The 20,932-nt window shown below is 44.5% G+C and overlaps 1 protein-coding gene and 1 non-coding gene across 7 annotated transcripts in view; both read left to right on the forward strand.

The window, feature by feature from the left end:
* Positions 1 to 20,932, forward strand: part of LOC117588846 (cyclin-dependent kinase 14) — a 104,880-nt gene that overhangs the window by 76,477 nt on the left and 7,471 nt on the right. For 4 of the 6 annotated variants that reach the window (XM_034280341.1, XM_034280342.1, XM_034280344.1 and 1 more), the window contains 3 exons: positions 2,357 to 2,551; positions 14,148 to 14,186; positions 19,929 to 20,146. In XM_034280341.1, the coding sequence (XP_034136232.1) occupies positions 2,357 to 2,551; positions 14,148 to 14,186; positions 19,929 to 20,146 (452 nt within the window). The remainder of the gene's footprint in view (positions 1 to 2,356; positions 2,552 to 14,147; positions 14,187 to 19,928; positions 20,147 to 20,932) is intronic. The other 2 variants (XM_034280343.1, XM_034280346.1) reach the window with 1 other exon arrangement.
* Positions 20,315 to 20,382, forward strand: LOC117589458. Its single transcript, XR_004574213.1, has one exon. It is a non-coding gene; the product is annotated as a U7 small nuclear RNA (small nuclear RNA).

Here is a 20,932-nt window from a genome sequence, read left to right on the forward strand (position 1 = left end):
TCTCCATCTCCTGCCCGCTCTGCAGTTCCCTCTGCATCTGCACGACGTGTTTTGGCACAAGTTTATGAGATTTCTTTTGCTCTTTCCCTTCCCCCCCCCCCCCCCCCCCCCCCCCCCCCCCGCAAAAAGTCATTCCAAAATATGAGTGGAAGTCCCGTTCTCTATCGCTCTCTTCCCCCAGTTCTGTTCTTTCGCATTTCTTATGGGCAGGCAGTCCGAAATAAATTGCTTATTTGTAGCGACAATTTGCGGTAATTTTGTGATTTTTGTTGCGGGGTGACATCATCCCATAGGGGGGACTTGGGAGTGAGCGAGCGAGAGAGAGTCAAAGTGCGAGGGAGTGGTCTCCCCATTTGTGAATTTTGAGGGTGAATTTATCCCTTGGGTTCATGTATTATTTGCTTTAGCTATTAATTAAACATATTTGATGCCTTTGCGGCTGCCTTGGACTCCGGGACTCTGGACACTCCTCTGCTTATGGCTCTGCGCTGCTCTGTCTGTTCCATAATTCATTTTGTTAGCCGACAGCTGATGGAATTAGTGTGCTAGAGGGGCAAGGGGATGGGAGGAGGTAATGTAAATATGTTCGAGGGAATTTACTGGAAAGAAAACAACAAAAATTGAGACACATGACGATGTTGGTGTTTTTTTCTACAGTTAATTGTTTAATCCCTAAACCTTGATAAAGGAAAGAGGCAAATAAAAGTAAATATTTTTATAGGAAAACGAAGCTATCAATAGTGTAGCGGCTTCCCCTTTAAAATATTCATCGATCTACACAAACATTTTAAATCTCCAAAGGTTAGCGCTTCCCATCCAAAAATTTCAGCTCAACCAGAGGCACAGGTTTTTCCCATCTCTTTTTTCGTGGCCTTTTCCCATTTGCATTCCATCTTTGCCTTTGCCGTTGTTGCTGCCTCTGGCCTCACTCTGCTTGATTACAATTTATTGACTGACTTTTGCGCCGGAAAAATCCTCAGTCCGGCCGGCAGGTGGGCCACTCTGTTGGCATTTTTTCCCCCAATTTCTAAGCCAGAGTGCCACGCCCACTTGTATGCATATCGTTAGCAAATTGCAGGCTCAACAGCACAGGCAGGACAACCCCATGAAAGAGGAGGGGCCAAAGGGGTATGTGGTATGTGTGTGGCGGTAAGGTAAGCTAATATCCAACCAATTTCCCGTTTGACTCGTTTTCTTGTTTCGCGTTTTTTGGCTTGGTAAAAGGTGGAACGTAAAACGGCAGCCTGGTAATCTTGGCCAAAACACTGGCCCGAACTCCGGCCTGCCTTTTGTGTTTCCGTTTTGGAAATTAGAAGGCACTGCGGCACATGGCCCCACCTCTGTGATGTCCCGCTATGCCGTCGTCGTCGTACCACCGTTCTTTTTTTCTATCGAGTGCCATATAAATTTGTACAAAAGCTTAGGCAATTTTTTGTGCGCTGTGCCGGTGTTGTCGGCGACTCATTTGCATATTCGACACATTCGAAAATACCCACGAAAATAGCGCCAGAGACCCCTTTATCCGCTCGTCCACTCCCTGACTCCCTGCTCTGCTCCAGTGCGGTCTGTGCAAAGGGTGGATTTGCTCATTTCCTTTTATGATGTGTGTAAGTGGAAAATGCTACCTAGAAACCCCTGGTGGAGATCCCCTTAAGCCTTTGCAACGTGTCCAAATAAAGGTTTTAATTTTATAAATTCGGGCATTTCCGATTCAAGTTAATGGAGGGAAAATGAAAGCATTTGTATGGAAAGTCAGTAGCAGAAATGTTTGCCAGAAAACATTTGTAGCAAATGTCCGAAACATTTGCCGGAACAAAGCCAGAAAACATTCGTCGTGAAAGCCGGAAAACATTTGTAGCACAAAAGCAAGGGGGAAGGGACAGAGTGGGGACTCTCGAGTTTTCAGTCGGAGAAAAGTGAGAGCCACAATCCTGCGGTGCGGTTTGCCAAAGGCTCAACTCAACCACAAAGAGCCTGGCATATTGACCCCAAATGAATGTGACCAGAGGGCGTTGATTGTCAGCCATTTGCAGCAGGACCGAACCTCCTCGAGGAGGGTCCGAGCCGAGCCGCCTAAAACTGTCACGAGCTAATGGTAGGTCGGTCTGTCAGGGTGTAAAACTGTAAAGTGGAGACAAAATCACTTGAACGTTTATGGATATTGACAGGAGAAATGCGACAAGGAGTGGATTTTGACGGGAGAATGGATATTAAAGAGGGAATAGCCGTGGACAAATGGGAAAGGCAATTTGTGTAAAATCGAATTTAATTTGAGTAAAACTTACTGGACAAATTCCCGCGCATCTCGATGAATGTTGAACTAATTTTGGATCATCTTTTCGTCTTTTCTTTGCAGCAATTTCCCGCGAAGATGGCGATGAGGCGACGCATCATCATCACCATCATCATCATCATCATCGCGGCGGTCATGGCGGGCATCATAATCACGGTAATAAAGTTCCATATAATGGCTACAATTCGGAGGAATATCTGGATCGTCTCGAACCGAACGGCAATATACCCGCTGATAAAACAAATTGCAGATATGGAGGTAAGATTTTTGTTATTAAACTTTAAGAACAGTTTCTAGAGGGAGAGGTTTGTTCATGCTTCAATGGGGAGGACTCAGAAATGTTCGCACAATTTAAGCTGAAAAGATGCTCGCTCGTTGGTTCGCTCATTCATAAGGATTTTGGGTAATTTATTGCCACGCTTGTGCCCATAATCTCTCATTTAGAAGAGCAGAGGAGGAGGCCTCCCCCTGCCAGTGGAAGAAGTAACTAATTTAATGATAAGATGTCTGGGCTCGTTCCTTAGTTTCTGGCATTAATTTATGCCTGCCTCCAACTTGGGTCTTGCCTCTTGCCTCTTGTGTCTTGTTTGTGTGACTGAGCGAGATGCGTGTCTAATTATGTAAGCATCTTTTTGGCATTGGGGAATGCAACTGGGAATACTCTACGCTTCGCTTCTCCTAAGTTTTTTTCTTGTTTTTTCTTTCTTTTATTGGCTGGACTCTGCCCCTTCCCTGCTCCACTGTTTGCTTTGGCAATTTATCAACGTTTTTGTCTCATTTAGCTAATGTCTCTGTCGCTGTTGCTGTTGCTGTTTCTGTTACATTTCATCGCCCAGTGCCTTATCGGAGGGAAAAGCATTTCCCCATTTTCACTTATCATCGGTACTGTTTTCACAGCTCTTTGCTCATAATTGTAAATTGCAATTTTATGCAAACAATGGAGTGGAAAATAGGAGCAGGAGGAGGCATTCCAATGATAAGCCTGGTGGAGTGTAATGGTTTTCATTTGCTGTTGCTACTTCTACTGTGGCTCCTTCTTCTGATATTTCTTTTGCTGCTCCTTCAGCTTTTGCTGCTGCTGCTTCTGTTTCTCTTGTACTTGAAGCTGTTGCTTCTTGTTCCCGCACGTTTTGTCCATGTAAAACGGGACACTCAACTCTCAACGCCTTCTCCACTCTCACACTCTCTCTTTGCCTCTCTTCTGAAGCAGTGTGCTGCGCTGTCTAGGCAATGTTTCGGAATCGGGCCATAAAACAACGGAAATGAAAATATTAACAAGCAAATGCACAGCTACAGCAGCAGCAACAAAGGCAACAGCTCGAAAAGGGGAATTATTCATATCCAAATGGGAAATTCTGCATGCTCCATATATCTTTGCCGGTTTCCATTATTGTTCCACTGCCACTTTGCCACTCAGAGGGAGAGCAGCAGGAGCTCTCCAATTTACACTCAAAAGGGAAAGAGGTGCAGCAGGAGGAGGTGCCTCCTTTAGCCCCGTGGCACGTGAGCAAGCTACAAGGACAGCAGCAGGAGAGGTTCTGCCTTTAAGCCGCTCACCCTCTCCTTTTAGTCTCCCTCTCTGTCGCATTCTTTTAAAGCTATGCTCGTTTGACATTGAATAATCCTAACGCTAGGCGCTTGTATTTGTTGGCATTATTGTGGAACAACAAACTCAGTGGAAAACTATTCCTGTGAAAGGGAAATGCCATGAACGAACGAAAGTGTTTACGGGTTTGACATAAAATGCGACAAGTGCTTCAAGTATTTATTTAGTTGGTAAACAATGTACATAAAAATGTGTACAGAAAGAGAAACGGAAAGGTAAAAGAGCAGTGGCAAAATATGGGAATAACATGGATTATGTGTAGGAAGCAAACCCACTGAAGTGCAGCTTTTCATGGCCCTAACTAGGCGAGAACTTGAACAATAAATGCGCAAAGAAAGAATTTCTGCAGTTTGTTTGCAGTTGGTTACACTCTCTCTTCATAAGTGTATTCCTATGTTTATCTCCGAATACTCTCATTCCTATGTGCAGATTTATTTATTCTCCTACCCAATTCATTGAACTCATTTTCCCTCTAATAACTTATGCAGCTATCCAGAAAGTTATGAAGGAACTCTGCTACAGAGTACTTTTTAATTCCCTTATCCATCAAAATCAATTCAGTTGGAACCGAATCCTGTTCCGCTCGTCGCCACCCCCGCCGTCGTGCCAGTGCCCAAGCAATCATAAAGTTATATAAGGCACAATAAATTATAGAGTTGTGAAAGCATTCCAGAGGCAGAACATTTCACACAGTTAGCGCGGAGCGGTGGAATGGGTGTGGGGTGTGGGGTGTGGGAGACATGCCCAATACAGCTTCCCCCCTCGCCGCTCAACTCTCTGCTCCTCTCTCTACTCCCACTCCCAGCCTCTGCGCTCTCCCTCTCGCGTGGCTCTCCCAATCCCATTCCCTGGCAACAGCAACAAAAAGCAATTTCAGTTTTTCATGCTCTGCTCCCATTTTACTCTCCGCTGCTGCTGCTGCTGCTGCTTTGGCTCTGTTCTGATTACATGATTTATAAGTTATCTTCAGTTCTGAAACAACAAATGTGAAGTGGGGTGCATGGAAATCCAGTCAGGGATATTCGCAATTTATGTTCAAAACTCTCACAAAAGATTATTGTTTATATGCGCAAATTATGGCAGAACATTTTTTGCCATCTGTAGAAAATTGTAAAAAACATATTGGCCGTTCCCCCGCTCAGTCAGGCCGAGGAATGGATTGTAAATCATATTTAACAATTATGCGTGAAACATAAAAACATATTCGCATACATTTCCGCGTATTTAATTTGCGCCAAAGGAAGTGCTGAGGCTGAAGGATGGGTGGGTGGGGTTTTGTGGGTGTGCCGAGAATTCCTAAAGAACTAAGCCTCTGCTTGGGCCTGCCAGAGGCAGGTGGAAGGTGCCACCTGTAAGCTGCTTTTATGGGACACACTGCCACAAGCCCACTCTTACACTTAGATAGACTCCACAGCGGCCCGTACCTTCGCGCTGTGTGCTTCGAATAAATCCTTTTAACGCTTTATTTGGCTTCTGACGCGCTTTCCCTTCCATTCCCTTCCGTTCGTTCCTCTGCTTCTGCTTCGTGACTGCTTTTCCCTTTTGGGTCCTTTGTTTATTCTATATTTTCTTTGCTTTCTTTCTTACATTTTTTGTGTATTTTTTGCTGCTTTGTGTGTGCAGGTCCTTTGCGTTTGTTGGTTTTTAATGCCGCTTCCGTTTGTGCTCCTCCTGCTGCTGTGTCTCTGCGAACCCACGCGACCCCTTTTCCGACTTGGATTTTCCCTGTCTATTGTTTTTCTTTTTTTTTTTGTTAATACCTCACCTCGGCTGCCCCTGCCCATGCCATGCCTGCGTTGCTCTTTGCTGTTAACTGTCTGCGATTTAAATTTATTGGCAAAATACTTAAAGAAAATCTTCTTGTTTTACTTTACGTTTTTTTGGGGTGCTGGGAAATCTTTTTCTTTCACTTTTGCTGGCACTTCCTGCTGTCATTTCTTGGGTGGTGTTTACGGCGCAACCCTTTGGAGCGTGGAGCAGTGGGTGGCTGGGTGTTCCGCGGTCTATTTGGGGTCTCTCTGCGGTTCATTTTAAAATTCTAACTGGCAGCCGTGCTGCGACGCGGAATCCCTGCACGGAATTCATGACGCCCCCTCCCTCCCCTCATTGTGCCCTTTTTCTGCGCCATTTACACTCCCCCTGCCCCCTCCCTTTCTTTTGTGGCCTCCTCCCGTCAGATTTCGTTGCAGATTATTAACGAACGGGAAAACATGTCGCCTTTTGCTTCATCTTCTTTTGCGGTAATGTTTTTCCTGTTGTTCTTTCTCGTTTTTGGCCTTTTTCTCTCTTTAATGATTTAGAGTTCTTAGTGTCTCTCTCCCTCTTCAATTTAGAGTTCTCTGACTCTCCTCTCTTTGTTGGTTTTCCCCCTTTCTCCTTTTCGTTTGATGTCATCTTGCGTGCGACATTTCTTTTTTTGTTGTTTAAGTTTACTTTTTCTTCTTTTTCGGACTAATGAAGCGACTTAGCAATGACATGGAAAATTTGCGGCTCGCATTTTTTGTCGTTCTTCGTTTGATTTTTCTCTTTCCCTTTTCAGAGTGTTTTTACGGCTTCTACACAGCATTTGCATGATGCCTTGAGGGGGCAGAGTAGAGTGGATTGGGGGTGTGGTAGGGAGTTCATCAAAAGCGCAAAAGCTTTTACTTCTTTCCAATTTTTTTTTATCGCCGCTGCGCCCTTTGATAAATGAAAACTTTTGCTAATTGGCTTTGGCGAATGTTGTGCGGAATGCTAAAAAGTTGCTACAGTGAGGATTTACTCTGAGTTGGGGGTGGGTCAACAACCATTTTGTGGCGCTGCCAACTTGCTTGTGGGAGAAGAGTAGCGCAGATCGTTGGAGGTGTCTAAATTATGTTGAATATGCGAATTTTGGTATAAAGTAAACTAGGGAAGGTTTTAGTTAATGGAAATAGTTATTTATGGGCATGTTTTGAGTGCATAAAGTGGAGCATATTTGAAGTTTTACCACTAGACTGCCAACTCTTTTATGGAAACATGAAAGTTTCATGAGTTTTTTGGCCAACAATAAAGATATCCCTCCATCAACCAGAGATCATTTGTTTTTAGCCATAAATTGTGCTCTAAACCACTTTAAAGAGATCATAAAAACACAGTCTAACCCCGTCCCCCGCCCAAGTAATGCAATCAATTTTCTTTTGTGAAACTTCTCTCTGGCCAAGTGACCAAAATGAAGGACTGAAAGGCTTTACAATAATCCAAAGTACACGCCTTGCACCCCCCGCCCAAAACTTTTTGGCTTACGACTGCCAATTTCCACCATTGTGCTGCCACTCCCGCTCCCCATTCACTTTTCTACATTCATTTTTTTTGCCATGAAGCAAAAGAAAATTGTCCAAAAAATATATATGTATTTTGAGAATTTCTTTTGCCTGCCGCGACGACACCGCTTTATGCTTTATACATACCAAGCTCATTATTGGGGCAAGAAGTTCAGGACGCAGCACATCCTTTCGTCTCGTCTACTTCTCGATCTCGTTCGTGTTCTTTATTATTTCTTAACCAAAGGGGCGGGTCTGCAAAACTTTTTAATAGTGGCAGTCGCCTTTTAGCTACGGCCCTGCCCTGCCCCTGCCTTCCCCCGTCGGTAGACAATTTGATGAGCATTTTTTTATATTTTATTGCATCTCTCGCTGTGCTGTGCGGCTAACAATGCCCCATGGGCAGTGGGCAGTGGGCGGTGGGCGGTGGGCGGTGGGCAGTGGCATGCCCCCCAAGGCAGACATTATGTCTGGAGCCAAAAGTAGCACAATATTAAAATTTCTCGCTTGTCATTATAAATTCTTTGGGAAAACCCTCCACGACCGCCGTCAACGCAATAAAAAATAAATGAGAGCTCCCTTTTTAAAGTTGTTTATTGTTGTTGCCTTTAAGTTGTTAATTCGACAGGGGGGGTGGCTGTTGCAATCAGCATTCAGTTTGAGTGACAGCTGAAGTATCCATAACGTCATCGAGAGAGGGAGAGAGATGAGAGGCCTCAGGACAGACAGAACCCACAACAGAATTAGGATTCATAATATGACAAAGTGCTGGGTCTGGTTGTGGCCGGGGAGGGAAATGGTTCTTAGGGGATGGGTTGTTGTGGAAATTGTAACTAAAGGTTTGTGCCCCAACTGCGTGTGTGTGTGCCAACTGATATCCTTGTAACACATTTGAGCAGACAGGCAGCACACAGCACAGCGCAGGCAGGCAGGAGGAGTCTCACACTCACACTCACAGCAGCAGCTTGAAAATTGTGGCTGAAGGTGGCATCAGCTCCATGCCACAATGCCAGCAGTATGTGTATCGGTCCACAGGGAACGTACGCATAAGCAGGCGTCCACCACCACCACGATTCCTCTATGGTTGCTATGGTTTCTGCTCCGTCATGTGCCTGTCCTGTCCTGTCCAGTCCGGTCCGGTCCGGTCCACACACAGAGATAACGCTCACTGACAGAGCCTTGGGGCATCGTCCGCTCCCCAGCCTTTGCTGTAGCCTTATCCTGCGATGGTTTACCTATGGCCTACGCATTTCATTTTGGTCAGACTCGAGTCCGGAGCTCTCGGTTCCAGTTTCCGTTTCCTTCCTGTCTGCCCAACGCACACGCAGACTACTTCAAATTTTGATTGTCATTTACGTGACGGGGCGGCATACACACAAGAAAGTGTGCGTGTGTGTGTGTGTGCGAATGAAATTGCTGCAAATTATTCCCATTACGTTTTTGGAGGGGCTTGCATTTCAAGTTGATTGTCGTTTACATTTCGAAGAGCAGCGAGCAGAAGAAGGACTGCCACCATCGATAGGATACAAATGGTGGCAGGATATAGAGCGGAAGTGTGTGCGTGTGTGTGTGGATGGGTCTTGATTGAGTCATGGAATAGAGCTCTCTCACCCGTCCATCGTTGGACAATTTGTAATGGCTCGAGAGCAATCAGCAAATGTTTCCTTGATTTATGCGATAATTCATCGATCAAAAATCGATTATTTATGCATTGGAACGTGTGAACTGCGTAAATGAATGATAAATGATCATTGCATTGGACATTTGACATTTGACAGGCGTTTATGTGTTTCAGTGCTTAAAAGGGTCTAAAGCTGCATGCTGCAGTTAAAAAATAGATTTTTAAACCATTTTTTGATAGTCAAATGGTGTCTAAATTCTATATTTTAACAGGGTATGCCCATAGCTCTGTCACTGCTCTACAATTCCTGCAGCACAGAGAGTAATCAGAGCTGATGCATCCCTCGGTACTGAACTGAGCTGAAAGCTGAGGCCTATTCCTATTTACTGACCAAACAAACAACTCTCTTTTGAATGCGTATCAAAATGGTCCTGTGTCCTGTGAAATTGTCTACGTGTCTTTTGTGCCAGGCAATAGCAACAGCAATAGCAACAGCAACAGCAACAGCATCCTCCCATTCCCAATCCGCTCAATCGTTTTGCTCTGTGTGTTATTGCTGCACTCCCTCTCTCTGTCTCTATTTTTTCGTCATTTTTGTGGGGCAAACAATGACGCGTTTCCCTCATATATGAGTCGATGCGGCGAGCCGCCCGAAGGACTAACGTTTTTTTGTTGTTATTGTGGTCTTGCTGTATGGCCTGACAAACAACGGATGATATATTGCAGTGGCAGCAGACGAGTGCCACGCCCAGCGCCTTTTGTTTGCAGTTGCCGCAAATCAGTGGCCAATAACGCAGTCCACGAGGTAGAACCTGGGATTCAGGGATACTAAATCCGGCATGTGGATGGATGCTGCGAGTATGCCCCACGGCCATGCTCTGGCTCTGATTCTGACTCGTTGTTTATAGAGAGCAAACCTTTTGAAGTTAATTAAAACGAATACGAAAGATGGAAAGCCCTTCACAAGGGCGCGACACAGAGGACTGTGCTGTTCGCCTTCTTCCCTCTTAATTTCCTTTTACGAGCGGAGTTGTAAAAATGTTATTGATAAATCTTCATTTTATTGCCGAGAAAATGGGAGTGCAAAAGCGAACCCATTTATTACCCCATTTTCCCATTCATTATATAGCTTATTAATATTTTTCTGTTTCCCTTTCCACGGCAAATAAATTGGATTCCTGTTGCACTCGCTGCACAGACACATTCCTGGCGCAGAAGTTCTCACCTGCCTGCCTTGTCTTTGGGGGTTTTCCTCCCACTTAGTCCCGAGTACCCACATACATTTATTTCTTGCCGGTTCTGGTGCCTCCCTGCTGCACTTTTCTTCCCCGGAATAACGAGAAATCGTATTAGAAATCAATTCATTTCATTTCTATTGTGCAATTTCCGTTTCGTCTTAGAATAGAAGTGGCTGGCAACAAAATGGGAAAAAAAGGAAAGAAAAGTAGCTCCAAAAAGCAGCAAAAAGTGGGGAATACGGCAATAACGAAGCATATGTTGTGGGAAAGCCAGGAAAAGCAGCATAGGTGAAGGGAAATGGAGAGAGAAGGCAGCGTAAATCCGAGGACAAATTGAGGTTGTAAATCTTCATTGATGGAGCCATTTGTGGCAAATCAATTTGTGATAAAGGCTGTGTCCTGTGCTGTGGTCAAGCCAAAGTGAACTTGAATTAGTCTTGCTAGCCAAGGATATCCTCAAGAATGAAGAGAAATGCCCAAAGATTGTTTTTCAGTTTTTTCTTCATTTTTTCTAAGCGCAAATTAAAGCCCCGAAATATTTTTAGGTTAACTCTTGTTCCCTGCCTTTTCGTCTCTCTTTTGCCACACACCTGCAACAATGTTGCATAATGCCCGGACGTTTAGTGTGAAATTTTCCACGCCCTTTATGCACATTTTCCTCTCCACTCTCTCTCTCTCTCTCTCTGTCTGACTCTCTGTGTGGCGGCTAGCACTTCTTTTGTAAATTGCGCACATAAACTAATTCCGCATGCATGAAATGACTTTTATAGAAAAATGAGAAAATTGCAGTGGCAATGTGTGTGTGGCAGTGGCAGGACCTCTCCTATGCTGGCGCTGCCCCAAAACCAGAGCTGACAGCAAGCCGCAAAGTGAAACGTGAGGCGCGTCCCGTCACGAGGCATCCGTTAGGGTTAAGTTGCAAGTGCGGCAGCAGCAGCAGCAGCAGGACTGCTGCTAATTGTGTCACAATGATGAGCATCATTTTCAGCGCTCTTTTTCTCGCATACTTTGCCCAGGACAAAGGACAAAGTGCCGCTGAAAAGCCAAGGGAAAATGAGGAGAAATTGCCTGCCGCCTGCCTGCCTGCATGGCAGACAGGAAATTAGGTATACGCCATGTGTGCCACGTGCACCATGTGTGTGTGGCAATGCCACTAATTTTCCGTTAGTAATTTCATTTCAAGCCGCCAGTTTTTGCCTGCATCCCCGCCCGAAAAAAACACTTTGAGGTGATGCCATCATCCAGAGCGTAGCGTTGATTGCTTTAAATGTGGGAATGCCTCATTCCTCTTTTCCATGGAAAGCCACTCATTTCCCTTCTGCCAGACAATGCTACTTTTTACTCCTTTCTCTCTGGAGCGAGAGCAGGCCACTCTTTCGCTTTTAATTATCATCAACGTTGGCATTTGTCTGGCATTTTTGTTGGTGGTCCTTCTTAGATTTTTCGCTTTTGTCTTTCGGCTTTTTTGGGAGCGGCGTCGTTTTGTGTTTTTGCCGCTTTTCCGTGCGATTTTCTTAGCCAATTTAAATGTCTACACATGCGAAGTGTCTGACGGGCGGAAAAGCTGCGGATGAGGTTGCGGATGCGGCAACGGCAACGGCAACCGACTGCCGACAGCCGACAACCCTTCTGCAGACTAATATGCCATCATATGTTTCTGAAAAGGAGTCTTCCTCCCCCGATTCCGACTCCTGCCAGACATGATGAATGATGAGCCGCCAATGGTTGTGTCTACTCTTTGAGACATAGAGGGTATTGTGACTTTGGGTATGGTTTTGGAAAGACAGAAGCGAAATTACCTATGAATGCTATAAATGCTATGGGAAACAGTTAGCTGCAGCCATGTTTGAGCATAAGCTTTTGTTCAGCACGACGACATGGTACAGGCGCAGACATGCTCGATCATGCACGATCAGACGAGCAAGCGCACAGCTGCGTCTGCGTCTGCAGCACACAAGTAAAAGACGAGCAAGCGCACAGCTTCGGCTGCGACAGCGACTGCGGCTGCAGTTTCGTGCAAGTCAAAACGAACATGATCGATCATGCGTGAACGGTCGAGCAAGGGCAAGCGCGCAGCTTCGACAGCGACTAAGGCTAAGGCGACTGCAGCTTCTGGCAGACGAAAACGAACATGATCGATCATGTCTGTGAGCGCAGTTGGGGGAGTAAACAAACGCGCAGCTTCGACTGGCGAGGCTTCAGCTTTAACTTGGAAGCTTTCCAGGGTGCGTGAGGGTATTTTTAGCTTCGTCGCCTGCGGGCAGAATATGGATTTCCTTCAATTGTTGTTCTGTTTTTGTTTGCGAATTACAAACAAATGTCTAATAGAAAGAAAACTCTCCCAACGAAAACTCTACCCATGCCGCACAAAAGCAAACATTTTGGCTTGAGTGACAGGCCGGGCAGGAAGGCAGGCAGGCGCATATCAGAGCTCTAAGCATAATGCGTGTATTCCCTATAAACGTTAAGCGATTTCCCTTCGATGGAGAGGAAGAAGCTTTGGCCGCTGGTGGAGGAGCGAAGTAAAGTAAAGTAATTTGTTTGTAATTTGTTAAGTAATACACACATTTTTTCCCGGCAGTTTGTTGTTTTTGTTGTTGTTGTTACTTGTTTGTCTGGCTGTCTCGACAGGATGTGGCTTTTCCTTCGCTTCATTTCGTTTGCCGTTCGTGGAGTGGCAGGAAAATAAAGAGAGCGGAAAAGTTCGAACGAGAAAAGGGATTTGTACTCCTTAATTACGAAACATCAAAGTGGTACCGACGAGTCGAGTCTGCTGTTGAAGTCTTAAGCCCGTGGTGGCATGGCGGCATGAGACTTAACCATTCATGTGGCAACAGTCTCGATGCCTCGCCCATCACTCATTCAAGTGTTGGAATCTAACACATTCCGGGCACAACCTCTAATAGAGTCTTCGATTAAATTGATGCATGCAACATGTGGGGGGAATGGGTAATTAATTCAACAAACCCTCAGGAAAAAAGAAGGACTGGCCCTTGCGTGTCGGCAATTAATATTTTGCCACGTTTTAGGACTCCCAAAACTGAAAATTGTTTGTACGTGTTGTGTACGTCGGACTTTCCCTTTTGAGAGGAGAGTTTTTCCCTCTACTAATTGGAAATTGCTTTCCTACAACGAACCTTCGGAATCGATTGTCTGCTGCTGCTGCTGCTCCTGCTTTGGAGTATTCCTTGGGGGTTTGAGTAATTGAAAGACAATCAAGTGACAAGAAAAGTCCTGCTGTAGCCCGAAAAAGAGTTGTTTCCTTAGACGCTACTACACACAGTACGTATATTCCGTGCTAATCCTCGCACATGAATCAATTTACGAGCAGAGCACTTTCACCATATTTTCCGCTCTTTTGGCTACAATAAATAAACCAGTAATTGGAAATGATTCCAAGGAAGGGATAAACACACTCCACCAGAACTCGGCGCACAGCTACCAAAAGCAGTGAGCGAAAACTGAACCAAATCTCTAATCAAATGTCAATTCCTTATTCAATAAAAATCCAAAACATACGAGAGAAAGCACTCGCCGAAAAACAGGGGAAATAAGTGTACGGATAGAGTAAATCTTTTAACGACTTTTACGACTCGATTGTGTGTGCTGTGTCGTACTGGTTGGCGTTGCCTTTTCCCTTTTAGGGCTTTCCCTGACCATTGCCAGTGTAACGTGCTTGTGTATAAGCCATTAAGCACTCCTACTCCCACTCCTTCCTCGCTGTGTTTGGCTTTTACTTGCTGTTTTCGGCCAATTATTACGCGCGATTTATGCTTTTATTTGTCAAGGAAAAGTTCGAAAAGACCAAAAGACCAGCCAAAGTTCAGAGTTCATGTAAACACTCATAATAGATTGTAAATCATAAAATCAGGGTCATATTTTGATCAACTTTTGCCCATGACTCGATTTGTGGCACATCAAAGTGGGCGGAAAATAATTTAAATTAGTTTAAGAATCCTTTTCTTTTTTTAAGCTTTGCCTTAGCCGTAGTAATTCTCAGCTTTTCCCTAGTTTTAATTCCCCACTTTGCCTGCAAAAACCTTTTTTAATTTCCACTTTTTACCCGCATTTCTTTTTTTCCCTCTTTCTTTTTCTGTTTATTTTACAGCCCAAGAATCTGCGAAAAATGATAATAAGAAACCACAAGGTAAAATGCTTTTCATTACAATTTTCTTACATTTTCCCTTCATTTTATGCCCGTTTCAATATTCTTATTTGCTTTGAGGAAATGTCGTCTGGCCCAGACACGGAGAGACTTTTAATAGTTTTCCTGGACAGCAATTTAAATTGTCATATTTTATGCGCCAAAGCCTTCGCAAAATGTCATTAAAATGGATGTCAAGCAGAGTCAAGTTAACCTTCTTATGTTCCCCCGCCCTCTCAGTGATGCCCACTGATTGTTGTTCCATTAGGGGAATATCCTTCTATCCTTTTGTAGATAGAAGAGAGATCTAGTTTTGTGGGTGGGCATCGCTATGCAGAGTGTGCAGGCGACAGCCAAAAGTAATGACAAAACGCAGCGGGCTATCATTTTCATTCGCATATTGAGACACATTTTGCTTACCAGCCAGCAGCCAGCAGCCAGCAGGCAGCCTTCTAGGATGCAGTCTGTGCAGTCACCACCCAAAAAGGTTGTCATCTCTTCAGTAATTGAATCCTGTGCCGAAAACTATAAATTCTCTCAAATGGTAAACAAGGATAACAACTTTTTGGGGAGTGCACCCATTAAAATATGAACTTTTTGATTGAGATTTCAGCAGCAGGAAAGCATTTCTAGGCAGCAGGAAAATTGGTAAACGTTGAACAACTTTGGAAATATTTGGTAGATTATTTGCAGCTCAAATGTTGAAATACGAAGCATCTATAGGCTAGTACAGTTATTAGCTCTTTGATGGACAATTCTGAGAAAATTAAACAATAGAAAAATATTAAAAGTGGAAGGATTATGGGAGGCAGCAACTGACTTTTGATATTTCATGATTTCATGACTGACTTTCAACGAATTATTTACATTTTAAAAATGTTTTCCTAATGGCTAAAATAAAATGCATTTTCCTTCAGATTTCCGTAGCAGTTTTGCTGCAGGAAAAAGCTTAAAAGTTGAAGGAAAAACTTTTCCTACAATTGCGAGCACATTTTGGACACAATTTAGCAGATTATTTTGAGGCTTAAGCATGGCTTTAGCTTTGATTTTCTGAGTAATTTCTAAATTCGAAAATGTTTATGGAAAATTTGCATCCCTCGAAAATCCAACAAGAACCCCTTGCCCACGCCTACAACGTGCTTGGAGAGAATCCAAAGTAAACATTTGAGGATGCAGCATTGCAACACCCCTCCTTAGCCCCCTGATACCGGCCAAAGAAAGGACTCGCTACCCTTAGATTCGAGTCGATTTCTGGCTGCCTGTCTGCTGCTTGCCTGTCCTCTGCTGTCCTGTCCCTTCGTTGTCTCGCTTCTGTTTTGTAATTGAATTCTACAACAACACAATAAATTTTAGGCACTAAACGGCAAAGTCACTGGCTGGAGAGAGAGAGAGAGAGAGAGAGAGAGAGAGAGAGAGAGAGAGAGAGAGAGAGAGAGCGCAGAAGGGGGGAAGAAGAGTGGGTGAAGCGGGACTAAAACGTGCAGACAGCCGGTAGAGGGTGGGGGACGGGTGGGAAGAGAGTTCGATGCAGTAAAAAGAGAAAATTTAATTTCTTGCCTGAATCATAAATCACAAACATAAACAGTGAGTGGGGCAGGGCAGGCAGGGAGAGGAAGATGTCGCCAGATAAAGGCTCCCAATGGGTGCACCCCCCTCCTGGCTTTTTTTGTGTCGCGCGGGAGGCAATTTGAAATTCGTTGTCGATGGCAGGACTCTGTGGCTCCAGCTCTGGCTCACTCTCAAGGGCCGATGCCGTGGCCAGAGCCTGCCATTGCACTTATCAAAACGTCATTTCCGGGCGGGCCAAAGGAAAAGCTGTGGAAAAGCCCACTCTCCACACACAAATAAATTCGGCAACGGGAGTGGTCCAAAAAGGGGCACGGAAGTGCCGACTTTCGAGTGTCGCTTTATTAAATTTTTACGCAAATGCATGACACGCGGATATGAATAACAATAACAGACATAAGCTTCTGCATATATCTACATATTTACATACATATATGTATGGAGCAAATCCCCTCTGGAATAAATATAAACAAAAGTCAGAGAGGCCTTTCTGAGTCCTCATCCTTATGCAAATGAAAAGTAAAAACTTTTATGTCCCCAATATTTATACATTTTTACGAGTCAGGCACACTACATTGAGGCGTGTGCGTGTGCGTGGGCGTGGCTGTGTGACCCACTGTTGCTGGCTGCAACAATTTCCGCGCTGTGATTTCCTCACATTTTTTATGACATTTCCAGTAGTTTGCTGCCCCAAGCGAACATAAATATTGTTGCAAAGCCAAAAACAAATAGCAAACAGAAATTACAATAATATGCAATAATGCAAAAGGACAACAGAGGGTACTGCCATTCCCCCCTGCCAAAACAGCAGCCCACCCCCCCCCAGACGAAGAGCACACACACACATATGGAGGAGGGTACACACTCCATGCCATGTCCTGCCTGCCCCATTTCAGCTGTATCTCTGGCACATGTGTCTGCCTGTCCCATGCGTGGCTTTAAGTCACAGCAGGACGTGACATCCTTGCATAGCATTTGCATAACTATATCAACAAGAGACAGACCCCATGGACAACCATGGACCGGCAGCAGCAGCAGCAGCAGCAGCAGCAGCAGCAGAAGGAGCACCAGGGACCACGACCAGGAGGAGCAGACATCAGCGACTGCCAACGCGCGGACACCAGCATCTGAATACTCCCCTGTCTCCTGTCTGCTGTCGTTCCTGTCGCCATATCTGCCTGCCTGGCGCATCTCCTGTTCGCTGTTCGCTGCTGTTCCCTGTTCCCTGTCCCTGTCCCTGTTGCTATTTTTATCAGAGTTTTCCTGCGAGTTTCCCTTGATGCGCTTGCATAATTTTCATTGTTTTCCTTTTACAAGCGAATTTCCCTCAACTTGTCTCTTAGTTTGCTCTTATTTTTGGGTAGCACTTCCTGCACTGATTTTCTGTTTGCATTTCAAGTTTTTGGTGTTTTGTGGTGCGTTGCAATAAAACTTTATATGAAGGCGTTAAACAAAGAATATGGAAATAACTCATAAGGCAGGGCCAAGCACTATCCTTTGGGTGATAAAAAAAAAACACTTCGGTGGTATACTTAAAGGGTTTATGGGAAGCCATAAGGAAGGGCAAAAGTGTGTCAGGCAAAAGATATTAACATGAAGCAAAGGAGTGCCAAAAAGTTTCTTGGCAAATCGATCAGTTTTTGCACTTATTCTTACCCTTAACTCATTAATTACCAATACAATTACCATAGCAATCGATCGATCTGTCACCAAAAAACCAACTCAAGCTCCTTCAGTAGCACATTTAAACCATCTTTAAGTGCTTTTTCGCTCTGCTGCTGTCCTCTTAGGTTTCCACTTATGCCCTAATTCGCTTCATCGCATAAAATCAATGTCTATCAATGCATATCTTACTTTATGTGGCCGCCATAACAATAATCATTTTGATGACCCGAAAAAGTCCAATGCCAAGAAATGGAAACTCTCTCGCGCATTTCCATTGTCATTTTCCATTTCCTTTTCCGCTGCGCCCCGCACACACGCACACACACAACATCTGCAGTCAGTATCCAATTATCGTTGCCAAAATGCTGGCTGACATTTGCTGGCTGCTTGAGGCACTCACACACACACACACACACACACACACACACACACACACATGAGCAATTCAATTTTCGAATTTTCTAATATGCCAAAAGAAAGCACACGGAGAAGGAGAGAGAGCTAGCTGCTATCTAAGCCCCTCTCTTTATTGTTGTTGTCTCTCATTTTTTTGTGCATTTTACAGGCACTTTTCCAATGCTCAGTCAATTTTTGCAAATCAAATGTCTGCTCAGCGCTGCAGCCCCCGCTCCGTCTGGCTTTTATCGCTGATTTGCCAGGATAAAGCGAGGAATAGCAAGAAGTCGCGAAAACGATGCCAAATACCATTCCACTCGAATGGCTAGACGGGCGGAAGAAGAGTCCTTCACAGTGCTTCGCATCGAGCGAGGCATTTTCCAAAGAAATCTACTCTAGTTTTTCTCTGGCGTTTTATTTGGCTTCATTTATGGCCTCTGCCTCGCATCGCATATTGCCTCGGCAATTTAATCGGCAAACATACTCCACGTACCGCCCCCACTACTCTTCCAGGATATTCCCTGGTCTCAAATATCCATGCCCCTGCTCCCACTCCCACTCCCACTCTCTGTGTGCGGACTGAAAGTTTTTTCTTTTTCTACAATCAGCTGCTGCTGAATTTTTAATTTTTATGTTAGTAATTTTTCAGCATTTTCTCTGTGTTTTCTGTGCGGAAAAGGAAACGCGTTGTGCCCCCGGAAGAACATCTTGCGCGGGAATATTAAATTTTTTTATGCTTTCGGCAGCGTGGAAATGTAAAAATAAAATAAGAATAAGACTAAAGTTGTCTGTTTTTTTGCACAACGAATGGGGAAACATGTTGCGAATCGCAAAACCCAAAAGGGGAGGACTCGAACTCGAACTCGAACTCGAACTCGTCCACGAATGTGTGTTACTTTTCTTTCATTTTTTAGTGTTATGTGTGTCCCGGGTGCTGTTCCAGCTCAACTCTTCAATACTTAAAGACAAATCACTCCAGCGCCGTGTGTGTCTGTAGTTTTGTATCTCTTTAAGCGCGTAAGCCGTAATTTATGGCCCAGAAGTGCAACGAAGCTGCAGGTAGAGCCACTCCGCTGGAAGTTTATTATATAAATATTTCAAATGAAGGCAGATGCACCTGCTGGCACATGGCACATGGCACATGGCAGCTGCCCCCACGTCAGAGCAGCGTCTGTGTAGGGCGAAAGCAAACATAATTTAAAATGTAATTAGTGCTCAAATAGAAAACCAAACAAACAGAGAAACGAACGACCGGTACATATACCGTGTTGCCATTGGGACCCTGTGTTACCTGTGCCAGTGCCAGTGCCAGTGAATGGGGCGTGGCTGTTGAACCTCGCCCCAATGGCAAATAGAACCAGAAGCCAAATGCTGCTGCTGCTGCTGCTGCTACCCGCAAAGTCAATGAATGAATGGCGCAGCAGCAGCAGCAGCAGCAGGTTACTAGGTGACCCAGTCCCATCCACAACTCCTGGACACACACCTGTCTGTGTAAAGCAGAAGGGAGAAAGAGAAGCCCCTGGAGGAGCCTGCAAAACTTTGTCCTAGACCAACTTTTTAGCAGCTGCTGTTGGCTGCTGCTGTTGCCGCTTCTGTGGCTTTTGCTGCTTTTGAAACATTTTATTATAACGAGCAAAAGGTGCAGCAGCCCACCCCAGCCCACAGGTTCTCCATTCATTTGCCGCATTTCAAGGTTGTCTGAATACGATTTTTGGATTTTTGGACCACAAAAAGATCGCTCTCAGCGTTTCGGTTTCCTCTGTTTCGCTCTATTATGCGAGGCGGAGTACACGAGTATTGATGATGTGCATAATGAGAGTTGGATGGATGGGTGGGAGCCCCTCGAAAGTTCAACTTTTGTGCTCATTATGGAAATGCGGAATTCTAGGGCTTCTGCTTCTGTTCCCCATCCACTTGAAGGAGCAGCTTATCCACTTGTCCAACCAGTACGACTTCCCTTGGAAGCCTCTGTTTCTGTTGTTCGTCCACTAATTTGGTTTTTAAGTGGTTTCTGCTGCTCATTAAGCTGCCTCTTTGCCTTTGCCTTTGCCTTTGCCTTTTTCCATTTGCCTTACCTTTTGCTTACGTATTCTGTTTTACCCTTTTTCTTCTTGGCAGACTGGCGCAGCACGGACAGCACCGACCATCATGATCGCGTCCAGAGGCAATTGTCCGTCTCCTCCGACAGCAAGCTGCTCGACGAGGACATTCGTGAGGAGATGAAGTACCATTCGCATGTGGTCATGCGTCCCAAGAAGCCGCCCAGACCCAAGTCCGAGGTATTTCTCAACAAGCAGGATCCACATCCGCGACGCAAACGCTTCAGTGCATTTGGTGTAAGTAATTTTGTTCTGCACTTTCCATGAAGCGATGTTATATGGCGGCACAAAACTGTTGCATACTTTCACCTAAATGCGGCACTTTGCTGGCACTTGCAATTCCCAACTGGTTCTGGCTGCGCATCTACAAGCTGACGGCTGTTGGCAGTGGAAAAGTATTATTGAAAATTTTTAATCTCTTTGAAATTTATCTTGGTGGGACCCTTTTGTTACGGCAATTGAGTTGTTCCCGATACTAAATACATTGGAAAGTAGGGCTACTAAATAGTACTTGTTATTGCGGAGTTTTGTGGATGAGTGAAGGGGCGCAGCTGCCCTATGAATCCATGAGGAAATGTTTGGAATTTATGCAGAATTTGTTCAACGCTTTTTAATAGAAGGTTCTTCGAGCTTAATTTGAATGGAAATCCGTACACAAAGAGACCGATACATATCCATTAATTACATTCCGAATCATTCGAAAGCCATCAAATCTTTTTATATTCACATTTCGAATGATTGAGAGACTAAATAGAGTTCAATTCCAGCACATCAAATGACTTCTTTCAAGTAAGATCTACAGCCAGAGATATGCACAGCATAAAGTAAAGTAAAAATTACAAAAAATAAACACACACAAAAAAGTGCCAAGCAAACGTTTGCAATTTCATTCTCAAATAACTCCGCTTGCCCCAGGCAGAACACTTTTCCTGTGGGCATTCCCTTTCTCCCTCTCTGATTACATCATACGCTAATTTAATGTAAAGCAACAACTAACTAACTTTGTTAATTAATTAACGAAAA

This window comes from Drosophila guanche, unplaced genomic scaffold (assembly GCF_900245975.1).
Source record: "Drosophila guanche unplaced genomic scaffold, DGUA_6, whole genome shotgun sequence".
In the NCBI taxonomy this organism is placed as follows: Eukaryota; Metazoa; Arthropoda; class Insecta; order Diptera; family Drosophilidae; genus Drosophila; species Drosophila guanche.